Here is a 21040-nt window from a genome sequence, read left to right on the forward strand (position 1 = left end):
AAATAAAACCAAAGAGGAAGAAACACGAGGGAGGGATGCATAAACTCATATATACACATGCACATATATACATGCAAGCATGGCAGATAGAGGAGACTGTTTCTCAAAGTTTGTCTTCTAAGAAGCCAAAGTCTAACTAAAGCAATTTTTATAGCTTTACATAATCCTCAAGTCAATACTACAGAAATATTTTATTAAAAGTTTTCATTGAAATCCTTTCTGAATTTCGTTTTCAGTAAATAACTCTTCGATTTCATAGGCTTCACTTTCCAGCATTTTCATGAATGAATGCATTCATCAAATCTCACATTTAGTCTATTGCCTTTTAAAGCAAAGCAACATTTCCATAACTCTAATTATAATACAGTCATAACTTACTATTTGCTTTCATTGATATCACAAGAAGTCAAGGTCTAGGTAGCTTGGACTCTGATTTTATATACTCTGAATAATCTGTATTAAAATGTTTGAAATAGCTACTTATACAGACAAGCTCTTATGTGACTTTCAGACTTGTTTTCAGGGTTCCCTGAAGTCTTTTGTCCATAATGCTGCACAGACATTCTTTAGACAGAATCCAAGCTATGAGAATCAATAGAATCAATCAATCACTTGCATACAAATCTGTGATTTTACCTCAGGGCCTGCTTCTCCGACACTGCCTCGTACACCAGGAGGCCCGATGGGCCCAAGTGGCCCAGGGTTTCCTTCTTTACCTGAAGGACCAACTGGGCCTGGAGGACCCTGTAAGCAACAAAGACTGCATTTTAGATTCTAGGAAGAAAATCTTTACAATACCATTCTCTGATCAAAGAACTATTTCTTTATGGAATTATCAGAGTGATTTCTCATATTCGTTTTCCTAATGACTAATAAATGGAGTTCTAGCACTTTCTGATGTTTACTACTTCATCACACATGAATTTTCCACCATCCATGCAAGGTAAAAGACCAGTGTCAATTAAAAACGTTAATGGACTAGTCATCTACTTTTACTGGTAGGCAGTGTTTCATCAAATTTCATGTATTGTACACCTAACTAGAAATTCAATTAAGTAGGAGTAAGAAAATGACAGAAGGAGTGTCTGATATAAATTAAATTTGTGCGCCTATACCCCAGAAACTCATCACATCCTAGTAATTTTGATACTGTTCTCAATTTTATGTGTGATTTGTTTGCACTGTATTTAGATGCAGAAATTTTTTCTAATGATTTTCCTAAGTAATTATGTGTGTCAATTGTCTTACGGCATTAATGACCTATTAGAGGCAGCATTAATACTAATGTAGAATTTCTATAAGCTTCAAATATTGGTTTCATTTTATGATTTGCTTCCTAGTTAGCCTTATGCCAAACACTTCTGAGGAACTATTACAATTACTTAAGGGAAAAAAATAAATACAGCTTCAAAATCTATCTCCACTTCATGGTAAATCCTATTATATCATTTCAAAGAGTACAATTAAGTGGAAATTTCAATAAACACAGAGTAAGAAAATGAACTAACAGATGAGTACATCCACCCTAGGTAAGAGATTTTAATGTGGGCCCATGAAGTAATATGTCATATTTCAGGATATTTCTACTTAAAGGTCAATGTGAATGGTTTGTCTCATATGTTTGCTGCCAGCTTCAGAGAACCTAGGCCAACTCCAACTTCAGTACCATGAAAATGATACTGAAGCACTAACAGTATGCCACCAGGAGCATTGTTATTTACATCTGCAATAAGTAAGTTTTGTTACTTACTCTTGGGCCAAATGGTCCTGGGATTCCAGCACTGCCTTGTTCACCATTGGGACCCTTAGTAGGAAAAAATAATGATGCCAAGATATTTATATCCTACGTTTTACCATTCTTAGCTTTTTCAAATGTCCAGTCATTGACTTTAGCAACATAAACTACTTTCATAAAGTCATCAACCTCTATAATGTTTCATGAGTTGACCAATACTAAAGACAACTGTAGGAGTAATGATGCATATATCCTTTTGCTTTATTTCTTTCCTACAAAATTACAGCAAATATATGAACAATTATATTGGATAGCTAGGTAATTAGTTATTCATCGAGATATTCTTTGAAATGAAAATAAGATACAAAAAAACCCCATCCATTTTATAGACAAATGTTCATGTCAAGATACCTGTGTATTCTCACATGCAGGGCAAATAATACTTAAAGGGATAACTTACAGGAGGCCCAGGAAGACCCTGAAGACCAGTAAAGCCTCTGTGACCCTTCTGACCTCGGTCACCTCGGTCTCCATGATCACCTTTGTCACCTCGAGGTCCTTGGGGTCCCTAGAGATAGGGTCATAGCATGGATATCGCCTGTTGAGACTGCAATTTACTACAATTTTACTTTGTGCAATTGTATTTGCTACAATTTTGGGTACTGTATTTTATATGAACTAATATATTTACTTATCTAAATAGTATTAGACCTAGGAATTTTTGTCTCTTTTTCTCAAGGAATTAAGGCAATCGTTAAAATCATAAGATGTATAATAACGCTTTCCTAAAGATTCAGTTTTTTTATGTTTATCCTACATTCAGACTAAAATGAGGTATTTTAAAGTTTGATCTAGCCTATCTGAGACATTTTCCAAAGATTATATTTCACATATTTAGCTGATATCATTATGTAAAAATACTGCCACCATATATAGATTCTTTTAAATTAAAATGTGAGTTCTTATTTACTTATGTTACTTCTAAGAATAAAATGTTTATTAAATTTGCATATGCAGACAAACTAACTAGATATGAGCTGGGACTATGTTAAGAAATTGGCCATATTTGAAAGTTGCAGAGGGAGTAGATCTTAAAAGTTCTACCACAAGAAAATAAAATTTGCAACTATGTGGGATTATAGATGTTAACTAAACTTACTGTGGTAATCATTTCACAATATACACCTATATCAAATCATTATTACCTTAAACAAGTACAGTGTTATATGTCAATTACAGCTCAATAAAACTGGTGGAAAAATAAGAAACTGGCAAAAACTTGTTTGAACAAATGAAAGAGGAATATCATCATCGAACCACATCCAGCCAAAGAAAACACAAAGAACTCTATGTTATCCTCATATCTGCAATATCTGTACCCAAATCAATCAACCCTGATCCTGAGAAACTAAAGAAAAAGCAATAGTTGAGAATCTAATTGTGGGACAGAAGCTACACCAAGAAGTGAAAATTATCTGATCAATCTTATCAGTCAGACTTTTTCTTTGTTTGTAAAAGCCTCGGGTAGTAAAGGCAGCTCCAAGGGTCTAGTGGTTCACAGTAAACTGACAAGTAACACAGGGTCACCTACTACAGGGAAAGCTTCTGTTGTCTTTAAAGTTTTTCTAAAAGAGAATTGAAATTCTATCAATCTGACTTTGGAGAATGGAAGATACTATCAAATACACTGGCTCTCAGGTTAACTTTTCCCTTATTAGTTTTTTGTTCTTATTTTGTTTGGTTCTTATTTTTTAAATTGGATACCCTAATTTTCAAACAGTACGAGAATCTTTTTTATAATAAAAACAAGACTAGACCTCAGTAACTTCTACATATTGTATAAAACAATGTAAATTTAAATACTAAAATCAGTTTGAATGTTTTTATAATGTCAGAAAGGTTATTTTATTTTAGGGATGCCCCTAAATTTCATAATTAAAATAAACTAAACCAGAAAGCACCTATTTAAATTATTAACTAGAGTTCATTTAATCATGGAAAACAAATTGTAACTGGTTAGAAAACCATTCACTTGACATGCCATGTAACTATAAAATCTTCTCTAGCCTAGCTCAAATCAAAGCTGAGAATGATGATTTAATAATAGGTCATAATTTTAAGGCTATAATTGTTCTTCATGAATATAGATATTGATATTGAATACAGATATTGATTTATATAATGTGTGTGAAAGAAACATGACCCATTAGACTGCCCGTAAGAGATGATTCACTCATGATAAGACATCAATATAATAATCATTAACCTCGAAGCAATTGCAAAAAGCAAAAAAATCAGAACATGGGCAGGGCAGTCTAGTTGAAAATAAAATATATTTGAATAGTACTTTTCAAGTTTACAAAGAGCTTTCAAACCCATTTTCCTACGTAATTTTTAGAAAATCTCAGAGAATGGCACTATTTCTCCTGTTATTTTGGGAGAAAATTGTGACTCTAAAAGTCTTAATTGATTATTGAAATAATTTTTAGTTAAATTCAGAGGAGCTATATTAACATTATAAAAACAAATATAAACTCCTGGGTATCATTTTAAATCAACATTTTGTTCAAAGCTTGAAGAATCTGGTAATTTTCACTTATGAGTCTTAAATTGTACTCCTTCTTTGGGAGTATATTTTACGTAAGAAGACATATATTTTAAAAAAAAACAACAGAGAACTTACAAGTAAGCCACGTTTCCCAGCTCGACCAGGTGGTCCAATAGGACCCCGAGAACCCTAGAAGAAATTTTCACAGATATTAATACAAAAATATGGATGTATTATATAGACATAGAATTCAAGAATATATGTTTGTAGTTGAATACTTATATATGTGTATGTGTGTATCTAAGTGTATAGTTCTATGGCTAATTAATTAAAACCAGGCTGAAGTCCCTAGGTGTAAGAATGTGCTCACTATAACCCCAATGACATTTCTATAGTCGATTTTATCTATGGTCTTCACTGAATGAAGATCACCTTAGTTGTTTACATAAGACATTACTTGCTTAAATTTAACATGACACATCCTTATTACATGTCCTATAAACAACAACATTTTTAGATGATGAAAGTCAAAGCATCAGGGTTTTTGAATACCTATTACCTATAGAATACCTATTACCTATACCTAATACCTATTAGAAATCAAATTTTTAAGACTAAAAAAATTAATTCCTAATTGACTGTTTATCATTCTTTGTTTAGAGTCCTTAATCAAACACACATGTCATTGAATGCAGGCATATATGTAGCTCATAATACAGTATGTTGATGTTTATAACTGTCAGTGTGAAACTGACTCTCCTTACCGGATCTCCTCTTTGTCCTGCATCTCCTGGGGCACCAACGGGACCGGGAGTTCCAGGGGCACCCTGAGAGCCTGGCAGACCTGCAGGCCCAGGGTCTCCACGATCACCCTGACAAGAAAACCATGATATTATCTTTTTAATATTAATTCTAAAACAGCCGTATTCTATATGCTCATGCTATTCATGAGAAGGAAAAATATAACTTTTTAAAACATATTTATTATTTTACTAATATTTTACTTAAATATTTTAACTATATTTGCTTATTAATAAATCAAACTGAAAAGAATGAGATATTTTCCCCCAATTTCATCCCTCCCCTCACTCTCACCCTATTATTCCCATAGTCAAGATTGCTGGACTATAGGAGTGGTCACCTCCAGAATTCAGCATGTTTCTTAGACCAATAAGCCTTCTAACTGGGGTATCCGTGCACTTGGTATAAACAAAAACTTTCCAAAGAGTGTAAAAACGGAAAATTCTAAGGAAACCACTTTCCAGATTTTCAACTTCATATGTGTTCTTTCAGAAAACTGGCTTGGAGCATCCTTCCCTACTTCCTCTTTAATAATCACCCTTCTCTCATTTTATGAAATAAAAGCAGATATCATACAATCTGCAATCTTATTATGCTGCAGTGCTTCGAAGAATAAACACCACTGGGCATCAAACTAAGGGACTTTTCCAGAATGCACAGTTCACTTAAGAATAAAGCGAAGAGGTATTCGGAAAGAAAGAGGAGGCTCCTTATTTTACCCAGAGGACCCCATTATGACAAGGCTCCGAATCTTACTTGTCTCTTTAAGTCAGAGATGAGATTATTGTTACATGAACGTGTATTAATATAATTATTTGACTTGAGAAACGGAGTCAGACCTTTTTTCTGACAGAAGTTAAGTCTTATTTGACTGATTAGTTTGGCAACCAGGATAAGCTCTGGCAATTAGGTTGGAAAATTGATACATAATACATTGAATAAGCTGAATTGGCAACTCCAAGATTTTGAAAAAAATATATTGAAAGCACATGTACATTTAGAATTTACCAAGAATTACCTCCTTTGCAACAATTAAAACTTGTGATTAAAATAAAATGTGATGGCAACTTAAATTATGCATAGGAGTTCATAGATTTTCAAAATTATATCAGGGGTACATCAGCAAAATCTTTGAAGACTACCACACTGGATAATATATTACCGACCGAGGGAAAAACCTAGATGCCAAGAGAATTTGCATTCCTTGGCTTTACGGTAGATGGAGGGGAGTGGCCTTACCCCAAGATTCTTCAAAACTCTTTCTTCCCCTCTCTTTGAGTGCCTACTAGATACTTTAAACAAGTTATTTGAAACACAAATGCCCAGTGGTATAGGTACGAATCATATTTAAAGTACTTGAAAATTGAGGTTCAGAAAATATGTTCAAGATCACATAGCTAGTTACTTAAAGAATCAAGATTCCAACCAGGTCTCTCAGGTTTCAAAGCCCATTCTGCTACATGATGAGCTCCTGGAGTGGAAAGAGCCTCTGCATCATAATAGACATTAGAGAGGGTTTTTGTTTTTGCCTTCCATTTACTACTAAGTAGTCTGAGACAACTGTGTGACTGCCCAAAGACACTAGAGTTTCAGATAAATTTGGGGATATTTTCAGTTCAGCACATGTCTAATTTAAAAACACATCATGAAATATACAATATTTAGAAAGACATGGTTTATTTCCTCATGGGGCATTCACTTTAGGAGGTGAGTAGAGAAATTTAGATGTTACACAGCTCTATTTGTGCTGCCATACTTTTGTGAATGAGTTTGAAATTTAGACTACTTCATATGTATCCTCATCCAAAGCCTTCATGGTGTACCTTTTCCTACTGTTAATTAAAAAAATGCCATCTCACTTGGCTGTGTATTCAAACTTTCATTTATAAGATCTACTCAAATTATGACATTACAAAAAAGATTGTTACAATCAGAAATTTCAGGGCTGCATTGGAGCTATGAGAAGAAAGAGTAGCTTTTTACTCTTTAGTATTACAAAGATTTCAAATTTACATTACTCCAGATTTTTTAATCAGTGAAATTGCCCTTACACGTTCTCCAACAGCACCATCCCGTCCTGGAGTACCATCATTACCAGCTGGACCCTATAAAGAATCATATTTGAAAAATGAATTAACTGAGTAATAAAAAATCACATTCCAATTGCCAGAAAAATTACAGCATGTTTTCCACCTCTCTTCCATATTATAAATTAGCATTTATGGAAATTTCAGTAGAAGAAAGTCTTCTGCCATCTTTCTATTACTTTGATTTGCCTGTAAAATTATTAACACATTCTTACATTTTTGGTGCCAACTTTAAACGCAGTTTTGTTTAAGACACTATTTTCCACTTACAATTCAGTGCTTATAAAGTGCAATGTTATTTCCTTTCCCCACATACGTATTTCATATTCAAGTATTAAGAATGCCCAGTTATTTACTATAGCAGCTCAACTTTAAAACTGTCCTGACATTTGCCACAAATTTGGGCTCTTCAATGTTTGGTGTGAAACAGTACTAAATCTATGTTCAGGTTGGCTTAATCAACCTCTTCAATGGTGGGCCCAGAGGAGGTGCCACCAGATGGAGGAGCTCTACCACCAGAGAAGCCCCCAGACATTCCTCCTGGTGTGCCTCCTGCACTAAGTCTAAATTCCTCATTTCTATTTTTTATTTTTAAAAAAGAAAAAGTATTCAAATTCTTCTAAATAAATAGACAACAATTACATTCCCGGTATTTTATGTTTTGTTTATATTATCAGTGAATGGTTTCCCTCACATTTACTTACCCAAATAATATCCTTAAAGTTTAAAGTAAAATATCTGTTTAGATATTAAATTACTTTAAAAAATATATAGTCTCCTTTTCCTATTTTATTTTGATTTTTTTCAGAACTATATTTTTACCATTTGAGCAAAAATTGCTTTGAAAGGCATTGATTGTTTCTTTCAAGAAAATGTGACACTAAATGTTTGGTGATTTACTCATTAAAGCACTGAACAGAGGAAATTCCAACCTATAACTTCTCAAATCACCTTTCAAAAGCTGATTTCCTCTCAGAAGAGACTAAGGGAACATGATCTCCATAATGTAACTTTATAGGGATATGTAAGTAAAAGCATGTCTACTTCACAAGCTGTAACAATTATATTAATCCTATCACCATAAAACTTGGCAATTTTGACAAATATGCCATTACAGAATGAAATACTAATAAGAGAAAAGGTAAATGGTTGTGTCCTTTCACCTTCAAAATAATTTGGCAACAAAATAAATCAACTAAAATACTTGGCTCCAGACTAGACGAAAGTCAGTGCAAGACACAAATCTTACTACTTTTTCTTATGTCATCATTTCGTCAACTCTCTAGGCAAGAACACATCAAGAAACATCACTAGGAAACTTCCTTCAGGTCAAATGTACAATTTCTAAATTGACTTCTAAATTTAAAAAATGTCCCCGGAACACCCAGATGAGGAGGGGAGAGGGATTTTCACTGTAGTACTCACTTCAGGTCCTGGTTCTCCCACAGGGCCATTTGAGCCTGGGGGCCCCACTGGTCCAGGCGGGCCTTTATCTCCTGGTGCACCAGTTGGTCCTACTTTTCCTGGTGTGCCCTGAAATAAAAGTACAAATATGTCCACCACTTCTGAAGAAGTTTAAGGAGGCCAGTTCACATAAAGGCTACATTTATTCAAATGGCACCCCAGTCCCTCCTTCTATAGTAATAATTGTCCATTATCCCACAACACTCAGGTCACTGTAGTGCCTTCCCAGAGGCATGTGCACTTCTTATCACAATCATCCTGACATATCAAAGGGAATAAAAAGCATCCTTTGCACCAAGTCAGGTTCATTTTGGTTTCTAATCTGATGTATCATTGTCATTTCTGGATGCCCTTCTTGAATCTGTGTCACTAGTAAGATTTGCTCATCTTTATTCATTTCTGCTTTGTCTGCTCACTTTACTTCCATATCCTGGAACTTTGGTCTCAGTATTGGGAGATTTTACCTCCAGGTTCCTTGGCTCACTCCTGATAACAATAAGACAGCCCTTAACTCCTGGTTTTCTGGTTTCACATCTCCACCCACATGTCCCCAGTTCCAAGATCCCAGCAGTAAATCTCTCTGTCTACATTCCATATAAAAACACCATTTTTTTCTCAAGCATGTAAACTTTCAGCAGTAAAATTTAGTCTCTTCAAAGCTAACAGTGAGTTAAACTTTTATCCATACTCCAGGGAATATGAAATTCTTAGCACCCTCCAGGGAACAGGAGATTACTTTCAGAATCCTTCTTTATTGTTCACCCCACTTTCACCTCCAATATTACTTTAGCTCAACTACTTCTTCCCTTTGATGGTTTATGAAAACTTACTCTCTCAACTGTGAAATATGAGTGTTTCTGTTAGGCATGCTTATTTAAAAAGAGGCTACCTACTCACCAGGAGATTATCCCCTTTCTCTAGCTCCATGGATATTTTTAATCTTTGAAGAAAGATTTAGAGTCACCAAAATCTATATCCTTATTTGTCTACTTCTCTAGTCCCAGAGTTAAATGACTATATTTTTCAAGGACTTTCTAAGGTACTTAAGTAAAGAATTTGACATTTAAAGTCAAAAGGTTTTTAAGATACTCAGAATCTGTGTCTAAAAAAGACTTCAAATCTATTAAGAAAAAAAAGATAAATTTTCCCTTCACAAATTTTATTGCATATAATCAGATGAAATATCAACCAGTGCAGCTACTCACTGCTGGGCCTGGAAGGCCGGGCATCCCTCGCTCTCCACGCTGCCCCGGCATGCCGACGATTCCTCTTTGCCCAGTAGTTCCAGCTGGACCAGGGGGACCATCTGGACCCTAATTTTGAGGACAAACTATAATGAGGAATTCTCCAGGGAAAACTATATGCAAGCACTTTACAATAGATCACAGCTTTACAGGTTTTTTGGTATGAGAAAAAGTTCTCTGTTCCATAAAACCATACTATGTATGAGTAGTCAAGATGTATAATCCACACTGAGCCTCTAACATTATTTAAAGGTGAGAATGGCCCATTTAGTTGGAAAGGAACTTGAAGATTAATGTGAATATTAGTAGAATAAAAAAGGTAACTATTCAGGCAAATATTTTTCCTCTTTTTAAAATGACTAGAAAAATTTTAAAACAAAGAAATAGGGCTCTATCTAAACATGTTAATGTTGAGGCATTTGGATATTAAATACAATAGTTTGGTTTAAAAAAAGATTCTTCATTCAATACAAATATTTAACAAAAAATGTTTCCTTGTTTAGTTTCTGAACACCATATCCATGACTATTATATTTTTATATCTGTACATATACTTTTTCCTAGAGCAGAGAATTATAAATTAAAAACCTATAGGGCATAATGCATTTAAAGGATTATGAAAGTGCTCAGGATAATATATAAACAGTTTCTCTGTGGCAGTAATTCTTATGAATTTTTACTAGTAAATATCTCAGTTAGAGGTGGTCTAGAACAAAGATTCCAAACTTACAGGTTGCCCATCTTCTCCTGGGTCCCCTTTGTCTCCTGGGCCACCAGGGGGGCCAGCTGGTCCTCGATCTCCTACTCGTCCGTGAGAGCCGGGGTCCCCAGGAAGACCTGGAGGTCCCTCCTTCCCAGGTTCCCCTAAGGGCCCTGCAGGTCCTGGAGCTCCCTAGTACAACATAGAAAGAGACCCAGGAGGGCAAAATGGAAGCCACGTTAGAAGACCTAATGTGATGGTCTCTGCCTCAGAGGCAGATTCCCAAGCCTCAGAGGTCCATTTTTCCTGTTAGATGATCACTCAGTGGATTTAAACAAAAATAAAAAGCACAGCTGCCACACAGCTGATTCATTTCCCAGAGGAAAATCTAATTATTTGCAATTACCTTTTAGTCATTATTAAAAGTGTGCTGACAATATTGAAAAATCAACTATACTTAAATTAAAAAATAAATAAAAGTAAAGTGATTTGGAATTGCAAAAAAAAAAAGTGTGTTGAAGTTAACTTGAATTTTCAAACTCCATAAGGCTCTGCCCCAACAATGAATACATAATATTGATATTTTATTGTCTGACCTGATCTTATAATGAAAGAATAGCTTTTATTAAAGATAATTTCAGAGATTCTTCCTAACTGAAAGAAATGATTATTAGCACACAATACTTTTACTATTTAGTGCCCAAATGAAGTAACAGTCAAACATTGGGGCTTAAAAGGATTTGCAAATAAGCTCCTCTAGGAAACACTGGATGATTCAAGAAGGATTTGCTCGACAGCTTACCACTATGAATTATTGGGACAAGAGTTGTCAACATGGGATAACAACTAATTAAGGGATTAAACAAAAGAACAAATAATAACTCAATCAAATATATGTGTGTATCATTATAATATGTACATATGTATGTGTTTGTGTATATTTTTATGTGTGTGTAAAATTACTCTACTATCAATGATTTCAATTACTGAATCGACTTACAGTAGGACCTGGAGGTCCAACTCTGCCGGCAGAACCAGGAAATCCTGTAGCACCCTAGAAATATAATATCATATAAGTAATTTTAAAATAAAAATTAATTCTATACACTTTATAGGGAGTATTAATTTTACAGGGATACTTAGGCCTTTATATTCCTCTTGTTATGACCAATATATATTTTTTCTTGTATCCTATGTTTTTGGGAATGGATCTGGATTAACTAGTAGGAAGGATACTATTTTTCTCTTTCCACTTTCCATTTCTCTTGAATACATACAAGTATATTGAAGGCAAGGGCTAGAATCACATTAATATTTTATATAACAGAATTATACAAAGTACTTTGACATTATTCATTCCCTCTTCCATAGGTAATATATTATTTATGTTACATATGAGGCAGCTGGGTCTCCAAGATCAAAAAACTAATTTTAACCCAGATCTGCATCAAAGTTAAGCACTCCTTCCACTACTGTATAGTTATACAACTAAAAATTTGTTGTTACAGGTTCAAATGAACTTTAAAATGGCTATAAAATAATAGGTATCTGTGGCTAGCTGTGTGTAATTCCCAGAGCTTCAAACCAACTTACAGGTGGACCCTGAGTTCCTCGACCACCTTTTAGTCCAGGAACGCCATTAGGACCCTAAATAGAATGAAACAAACAAAAGATCACTATAGGATAGAAATATGGTCTAAACACAAGGTCAAACAGTGGGCACTGGACTCAAGTTGTGTTTTTTTTATTTGAAACTTACATGAGGGCCTGGGGATCCTGCTAGACCTTGTGGTCCAGGAGAGCCAGCATCGCCCTTCTGTCCTGGCTCTCCAGGTTCACCTTTTACTCCAGGCTGCCCATCAGGACCCTACATTAATTGAACAAATAAACAATTGATCATAAAACTTATAGATATATTATTTCATGATAATTATTCCTAACATATCATTTTTTCATATATGGTATAATGGTGCTTTGAAATCAGTATAAAAGCATAGAAGAAAAGAAAAGGCCCTGATAAGATCTTTGAAGACAGTCTGAAAAAATGTTACACCACCACATTTTTATTATAACAAATAAGTATATAATTCAATATAATGCAAATTCATCCATTTTGGGGCCAGTTCATGAAAATATGTATTGAAATGAGAATATTGCCTAGAAAACTATGTTTTCCAGAATCTTGAATATACCCTCAAAACACATGACAATGATAAGTAATTAAGTTCATTGCTGTAACAAGAGGAATGTTCATTTGTAAATTAGGGATATTTGAAAATCATACCTGGGGTCCAGCAAAACCAACGGCTCCAGTTGGGCCATTTTCACCACGAGAACCCTAGAAGACAAACATTACTGTAGCTTTCACACATTATTCTAAATAGGAACAGTATTTTAAAATGCAATTATATAAATTTGTAGTGTCTTGAAATGTACATATAGAGAAAGCAGACATATTGCTTGAGGAGGACTCTTAAGCGTGATGTAAAGGGTCATAGAAGAAATTTTCCAAGGCCCAAAGTCTCAAAGAAGCTTCTAATTACTTAGTAAATGAGCTGCCTACCTAGACTTAATAGATTGTATAGAAATAATGCAATGATTTTTTTTAAGTTTAATGAGAATAGTAAAAGGTGAAAACCAGGAAGTTAAAAGTAACCTAATCCAACAGGCATGGTTTTATAAATATCAAGACAAAATGATGAATCGTTTTACTGCTCAAGCTCATACTAAAGAACATCAAAATACTCTCACTTACAGGATTCCCACGGGAGCCAGGTGGGCCAACTAAACCTCGAGGGCCAGGTTCTCCCTAGAAAGCAGATTTTAGATTGTTATTGTCCAAAGCAGTGGCAAAACAGTATAACTGTAGGATTTGGGCCCTATGTGTAGGGCGGATGGGAGGAGAACTCTGAGATGATCTAGTCCAACTGTCAAATTTTATGAAAGAGAAAACATTATGAAAAAGATCCAGCATTCAAATCTCAGGATTTTAAGTCCACAAAATAACAACTTGTGACATTACCTTTTCTCCAGTAGGACCTGCAGGACCAGGAGGACCCAAGGGACCCGGAAGACCCTGCAATTAACATAACATAGGCATACTGAGGAAAAGAATGCACAGAAATCTCCATGTGTAAACAAACTAACAAAGAAGGGACTATTTTGTTACAGTTGACTGCTTTTGTAAAACATTACCTATAATAAATGACATAACTGTATATTCTCAATATTTTATATAGACTAAAACAATTTCCAATGGATTTTCTCCACAAAACGTTTTAATCTCTTTCATCCAACTCAACTCCTCCATATATAACACCTTCTTCAAACATTAGTATGAAATTAGCGCTACCCTTCAACAGTGTTTCTGTGTTTCTTAGCTTATTTAATTTTGCTAATACCTATTTGAAATGTGACAATAGATTGAAGAGGCTTTTCTTTTTTTGTATAGAATACTATATTCTTAAATTATACTAGTGAAATATCACTCCTTTGTTTTTTTTAAAAAAGTGAAATTCTACTAAAGCACTCAGTTTTCCACATTCCCCTGTGATGAAAAGGAGTTGCACTACCCCGCTACACTGAAGATGACGCTGTTCTCTGGCTCAGAATGTAGGGTGCTACCACATGGGGTTTTCTTGACATGAGGTTACAATCTTTAAACTGCTGCACTGCATTGGAATCCTTCCTAAGACAGGTTTTCTCTCTCATATTTGTGTATTGCCTCTTCACAAGCCGCCCAGATATCCTTTTGTCATTTAATTTCTACATGCATTACTGCAGAAACTTAAGGAACAAAATGACTTTTTAATTTTATATCTGTGACAAGAACATAAGAAAACTGTGATCTTAAATTCTCTAGATCTATAATGAAACAATGTTCTGCCATCCATTTACCTAATATACTTCCTTAAAGGATTTGATTAAATATAAAGGTGACTTTATTACGTTCTCATTTTTTTCATACAGAAAAAAAGTGATTCATTTTTTTTTTCCTTTACCATGAGATTACAGCAAATGCTCTGCTCTGCTTCTTCCCTAAAACAACATATTTCCCTCACTAAAAATGAAGCAGTCATTGCTTAAATCTTGATCCTACTGCATTGCATTTTCATAGTTCAAAGGAACAATAGATATGTATTTCAGCTTTCTCCTTAAAATAAACTGTCAATGCATCTCTCCTTCAAACAGCACACTACTTACTGTGCACTCCAGAGCAACCATGATGTGAAATACAAACCATAAACCGGATTTACTTAGACCACTTTTTAAAAATATTAAATCAAATATTAGATTTAATTAAAAGGCAAAAGATATTTTGAGTTCATAATTTGCTAAACTAAGTGCTTCACCCTTAATTAGCTTTCCAGAAAAAGAAAAAAGGGATAATTATCACTAAGGCTAAAACTTTTCTATAATTTACTTTATTTCTTTAATCAAAAGTTAATATAATCAATGTATTAACAGTGGCTCAATGGACAGAATCAAAATATTAACAGTGGTTCAGTGTCATCTCTTTTTAAATAGTATAACGGCTATTGTCAGGACACAGCATGACAACTAACAGCAAACCATGTCATACTGAACCAGAAACTATTTATCAAATATCAGGAACTATTTCCAGGAAATGCTGACTGTCTGAGCAACTGTAACTACCTGCTCTTACCTGAGAGGATCATTCATGTTTGAAAATATATTTTCAGTCTGATTGTCTGATTATCCTTAGAATTGCAAATACATTCCATTTTTAAGGACATAAAGTTTGTTAAATGTCAATTTCTGGAAGGATATTAAACAATCCTTCTTTACATTTCACTTATTCAGCCTCTTTATCAATGAAAGCATTAATGACGATTCATCATGCAGTAATTTTCTCACCCCTAACATTTAGTATATTGAGAAACATTTGTCACACCTTTGGCTACTCTGTAAAACTCTACTTGCCTGCACTGGAATTAGGTCTAAGGTAACTCACTAGAGCAGCATTTTAATAAAAATAAACATTGCCCTTGAAATAAAAAGATAATAAAGATAAAGAGGGCCCTACCGCTTAAAGCACCAATCTCATATGCATAATAAAAATGTGTCTTACTTCATTCTCTCAATAATGACTATTTTTTGGCTTGTTCTAATTCAAGGTAAGCAAAATGAATATCTGTGGTCCATCAGTGTCAAATCTCAGATCTCATCATTCTCCTAATCCTGACAACCATGGAAACATGAACCTTATTTTTTAAAGTTCAGGCAAATTCATATGATAGTGATGATGTTGATTCCTAGCCCAGCTGCGGAAAGGAATGCTTTCACTTACTCTTGCTCCATCATTTCCAGCTGTGCCTTCAGCACCTTTCTCTCCTATGCCACCCTGGAAAAACATACAAAACACCATTTAATCATTTAATTGTCTTTTTCCTACACTTGCATGGAAGCTTCATGAGAGCAGGGACGTCTCTCTAATGTTCACAGCTGTATCCCCTTGGGCCTAGAACAATGCCTGGGACTGAACATTTTCTAAGTACACATATATTGAAAGAATAAATGAATGAATGACTTGTGACTTAGGGTGGTAGAAGTAAAAGTCTGCCCAGGAAATCATTATCAGTAGAAAGTGTAAATGGATGAACTAAACAAACCAAACTTACTCTGTCACCCTTGGGGCCAGGAGTTCCTGCAATTCCTCTTTCTCCCGGCATACCTTGAAGACCTGGTGGGCCTGTATCTCCAGGGGTCCCAGTTGGTCCTGGACTGCCCTGAAATGAACCAACAATAAGTAAGCTCCCCTATATTTTAAGGTTGAAACTATATGAAATTCCTGTTTTGGTAAATCAAAAATAGTAGAATCTTGGCAATTTCATGTGGTTCAACCTAGTGCTTATATTTTTCATTTGGGAAAACTGACTCTGAGTTCATTTAAAAAAAATCAGATCTTGCTGTTTCGATTGTTGGTTTGTTGTCAACAGTCTCTTTGGAGAAATTGGGTACCAATTCAAATAAAAATGATAGAATTGCCTTTTTATTTTCTTTTTTTGGCAACATCATAGGGATTCTAATAAAAAAAGAAGACATCACATTTAGAGAGTATTCCATTCTCTCTCTAAAGAACCCATGATAGGAAGTTGGCTTTTCGGCTCATTCAGTAATTAAATTGAAGCAGATCTTCTTTAATCACTCTGACCTTTGAAAGTAATAAGGGATCTAATATTATATGATCATGAAAAATTCTACTTCAGTTGTTTGCGCTGAAGTTGGCCACACAGTCTTCTACCAATTTTAAAACAGCACCCAAAAGGAAATGGTACTGATTTTTGCCTTATAATGTATTGTACTTTCAGATTTCAAAAGTGACATACTTTCATATATTAAGTAAGCAGAACTGTAGAAACTGAGACAAGGAAAATGGAGCATATGATTAGGAAGACATCCTAATAAATTACACAATTTTCGATTTATTGTCTCTGCTTATTAATATGTCATTAATAAAAGTTATATAAATAAATATTAGAAATAGGTTTGTATATGAGAATGTATCACTACTTTATGTAGTGATCAAAAATCCCATCAAAGAAGAGATTCTTTTTTAGCTGACTCTTTAGTGCCAAAGAAAAGCCAAGAAGGTGCTCATTAAATATTTGTTGAAGAAATTATATAATCAAATATTTTGTAAAAACAAAAGAAATAAATAATAATAAATCCTAGCACCATTATGTGTTTATTGAGCAGTAATTTTAGACCATTTTAAACTACTGAGCTCACTACCATACTTACTTTTGGACCATCAGGACCGTGTCCTCCAGCCATTCCCTTCTCACCAGGAAGTCCGGTTATTCCTGGTTCTCCTCTTTCCCCTGGATTTCCTCGTTCTCCCTACACAACATAGGAATGTCAAACAGTCTCAGTGCTTGATCTGAAAATGGGTTAAAAGTGCTCCTGGATGGGCTTCCCTGGTGGCGCAGTGGTTGGGAATCTGCCTGCCAATAAATACAGGGGACACGGGTTCATGCCCCAGTCCGGGAAGATCCCACATGCCGCGGAGCTGCTGGGCCCGTGAGCCATGGCCGCTGAGCCTGCGCGTCCAGAGCCTGTGCTCCACAACGGGAGAGGCCGCAGCGGTGAGAGGCCCGCGTACCACAGGAAAAAAAAAAAAAAAAGTGTTCCTGGAAATGTGAAAAATGACTTCTACTGGGGAAAAATTTAGAAATGAGCAACTATTAAGACTCAGTTTTCTAATTTAATAAGAAATGAACTTGAAGTAAGCATATACTAGTTTCACAGCACAAAATATTTCTCATAAGATTGATTTTCATTAAGTAAAAAACTGTAACAATTAAAGCCCAGTTTAAGATAAAAGATGCTTTTTCAAACTGAAGCCAGTGGACACAAAGTTAATCATGAAGAAGAAGAAAATACTTACTCTAGGTCCTAATGGGCCAACTGCTCCAGGATCTCCAGGAACTCCCTATAAAATACATCTTTTTAAATGAAAAACTTTCAACTGAACTTTAGGTATTTATTAGAAATCTTTCCAGATCATATTCCTAATTTCTTCTAACATACTATTAGAAGTCTGACTAAGCCCATAATATTGAAGAAAGAAAAATATGTACAGTTTTATAAACAATGGGATATCATATACATTGGATGGAAATACTTTTCCAGAAAAGTTTATATTATACCTGAATGATTGATTTTTGGCAATGAGTTCATTCAAAATATTATCTCACAAAGATATTACTTTTAGCAACAATAAAATAAAAGCAAAAGGCCTTTTATTTCCTAATGGAATGTGAAAAACTTAACAGAGGAAAGTGAAATTAAAAGCAATGAAGTACTAATCTTTTAAATAGAACCAATTCAATTCAATTTAATAAATATTCCTTGAACATATAATATAGACAACACACTGTACTAGGAATTGTGGGTTCAAACTAATGCTGTCATGACTACATTAAAAGTTTGTTCTTAACTAAAGGAAAATTTGTCATTTAAAACTTCTCTGTTTGATAGAGACAGTAACTATATCAAGTAGGCCTCCAGTCTTGTCCCTTGAAATGTATTGTCTTCATTGTGGCATGATCTTCCTAAAACCCAAATGTAATAGTATTTCTCTCTACTTAAAAGCCCTTCATTAGATTCCCATTACTCTAATAATAAGAACAAACTAGACTCAAATTAAGACTTTCCAGAATCAGGCCCCTGTCATTCTCCAGCCTCTTCTTCACCCTCCTCAACCTGTATTTCACATTTCTGACCTACTGAACTTTTTTCAGTGCCTAAATTTGATCATCAAGCCTTTGCACTTGCTGTTTGCATTTCCTGGAGCATTTTCTTACCTTCCCTGCTCCCCGCTTACCATCATTCTTCCTTCAGATCTTATAAAAGATACTATTTTGTCCAGGAAACTTTTTCTAAACCCCAATGTCTGAATTAGGTGCATCTTCTAGGTTTACATACACACAGTGCCTCTCTTACCATAGCATTTAGAATATGCTACTGTTGTAACTGACTTTCTATACTCTCTGTCTCCTAGTAAAATAAAATATAAGGCAAGGTCCATGTCCATCTTGTTCAATTGGTTCAGGCCAAGGCTTAGTAGAGCTTAGCACAGAGTGCTCAGTAAATATTTTTGAACAGTTGAATGAATAAATCACTCAAAGAAAAATAAATTACATAAACCTATGTGCTGGTAAAATGACAGAAATAAAATGGTAAGTTTCTGTTCCTAAACGTTTATGAAGCCTCCAGTAAAATGTACAGTAAGACATATTTAGTGATTAAGAACACAGTATAAGCACATGACCTGGGTTCAAATCATATCAGCTGTGTGACTTTGGGAAAATTACTTAACATCCGTGTGCCTTATTTTCCTCATCTGTAAAATGGACATAATAATAATAATAGTACCTAGTACATAAGAGTTGTTTTGAGGATTAAAGGAGATAATTAATTTAAAGCAAAGCAGAACAGAGCCTGACACATAGTAAGTGATATTATGTTAGCAATTTTTAGTATCGCTATCCTTATTATTTAAACACTTACCTGATCACCTGGCTTTCCACCTTCCCCAGGAGGCCCTGGAGGACCAGGAAGCCCCTAAAGCAAAAGTAAGAATATAAAATTGTGACTCTGTGGAAATTTAATAGGCCACCAGTGTTAACAGTTCACAATTCATAGAGCTCCCTGACTATATTTTCAAGCAAAAGACATTATTTAAACACAAGTTAAGCAAAGCAAAATGAGAAACCTACATCCCCTAACATAACACAGCAGCTAGTCAGTTCGTAGGTTTAGATTTTCATTTGCACACCACTTAGCAAAAAAGAGGTAAGAATATAACAGTAGGTTCTTTATATTTGTGGAGCTTTTAATGGCTTTGAGAACAATACTTTAGGCTGCTAGAATATTGAAAGTTAGTCCTGACAGTTTTTTCCCCAAATTATGATTATCTGTGCTATTAATCTACCATCATATTTAATTAAATAAATCATGAAAATTTGTTCAACAAAAAATTTTAGACACTGTGTCAATAAAATTAGATAAGCCTCAATATAGTTAAATAAATCTTATTGAGATATTAAGAACATTTTATGATTTATAATTTGTTAATAGGTTTGGGGTTTGATCAGTTGTTCAGGGGAAATCTGTTCCTTCTCTTTGAGTAAAAATGTTTGATTTTGTCCAAATGTCTATCTTATTTACTAAAAGAGGAATGACCCCTTTGAAAATTGTAGAATTTCACATCATTCAACCATATCTTTTTATTAAAAAGCATTTTGGTTAGGGGAAGAAGAAATGGAAGACTGAGTCAGTGCATACCTGAAAGCCAGTGGGGCCTGGAGGGCCCTGTTCTCCTCTCTCCCCAGCTAGACCCTAAGTCACGAAGGAAAGAAAACCATGAACATCAAGAGCCAGATCCTTATGTCTGCTTCCTACTTGTGTGAACCACCAGAAGTATTTATATTTCTTTGTATTTCTTCCAATCACAAGTTTTTCACTTTAGCAAGATAATAAACTAGTCCTAAATGTCAACTAATTGTATCGTTTGAAGTCCCTGATGGTGAGAAAATATCTTCTAAAGCCAGTGAAGAAACTGATAACATATGTTCATTTTTTATCCAAACATAAATGTCTGGAGCCAACTGTAAAATTTGGGGGGAAATTGACTATTGGCATGGAAAAATCCATTACTTTTATATGTCTAATCTAAAAGGTAATTAATGTTTCCATTGTAGTTTGTTTCTCAGTGTTATAAAAATTATTAATCAAACCTTCAAAACTAGAATAACTAAAGAAAGCAAAGCTAACATTTTAAAAAAGATATTTAAATTGCCCCATTCCAAAACAAATAAACATGCCATAATATTTCTGATAAACACAATTTTAAAATCCTAGGATGAAAATATACCTCAAAGGATAAATATTATTCCTTTTTAGTCCATCCAAAAAAACAAAACAAAACAAAAC

General features: G+C 34.5%; 1 protein-coding gene across 1 annotated transcript in view; it reads right to left on the minus strand.

Moving 5' to 3' along the window:
- COL5A2 (collagen type V alpha 2 chain) overlaps window positions 1-21040 on the minus strand; it is a 142300-nt gene that overhangs the window by 7056 nt on the left and 114204 nt on the right. The window contains exons 30-50 of the mRNA XM_065880771.1: window positions 20393-20446; window positions 19616-19669; window positions 17991-18035; window positions 17345-17443; window positions 16222-16329; window positions 15891-15944; window positions 13602-13655; window positions 13335-13388; window positions 12864-12917; window positions 12339-12446; window positions 12173-12226; window positions 11580-11633; window positions 10610-10771; window positions 9841-9948; window positions 8597-8704; window positions 7136-7189; window positions 5048-5155; window positions 4419-4472; window positions 2196-2303; window positions 1751-1804; window positions 637-744 (exon numbers count right to left, since the gene is read on the minus strand). Of these exons, the coding sequence (XP_065736843.1) occupies window positions 637-744; window positions 1751-1804; window positions 2196-2303; window positions 4419-4472; window positions 5048-5155; window positions 7136-7189; window positions 8597-8704; window positions 9841-9948; window positions 10610-10771; window positions 11580-11633; window positions 12173-12226; window positions 12339-12446; window positions 12864-12917; window positions 13335-13388; window positions 13602-13655; window positions 15891-15944; window positions 16222-16329; window positions 17345-17443; window positions 17991-18035; window positions 19616-19669; window positions 20393-20446 (1656 nt within the window). The remainder of the gene's footprint in view (window positions 1-636; window positions 745-1750; window positions 1805-2195; window positions 2304-4418; window positions 4473-5047; window positions 5156-7135; window positions 7190-8596; window positions 8705-9840; window positions 9949-10609; window positions 10772-11579; window positions 11634-12172; window positions 12227-12338; window positions 12447-12863; window positions 12918-13334; window positions 13389-13601; window positions 13656-15890; window positions 15945-16221; window positions 16330-17344; window positions 17444-17990; window positions 18036-19615; window positions 19670-20392; window positions 20447-21040) is intronic.

The sequence above is a fragment of the Phocoena phocoena genome, chromosome 7, assembly GCF_963924675.1.
Source record: "Phocoena phocoena chromosome 7, mPhoPho1.1, whole genome shotgun sequence".
Lineage (NCBI taxonomy): Eukaryota > Metazoa > Chordata > Mammalia > Artiodactyla > Phocoenidae > Phocoena > Phocoena phocoena.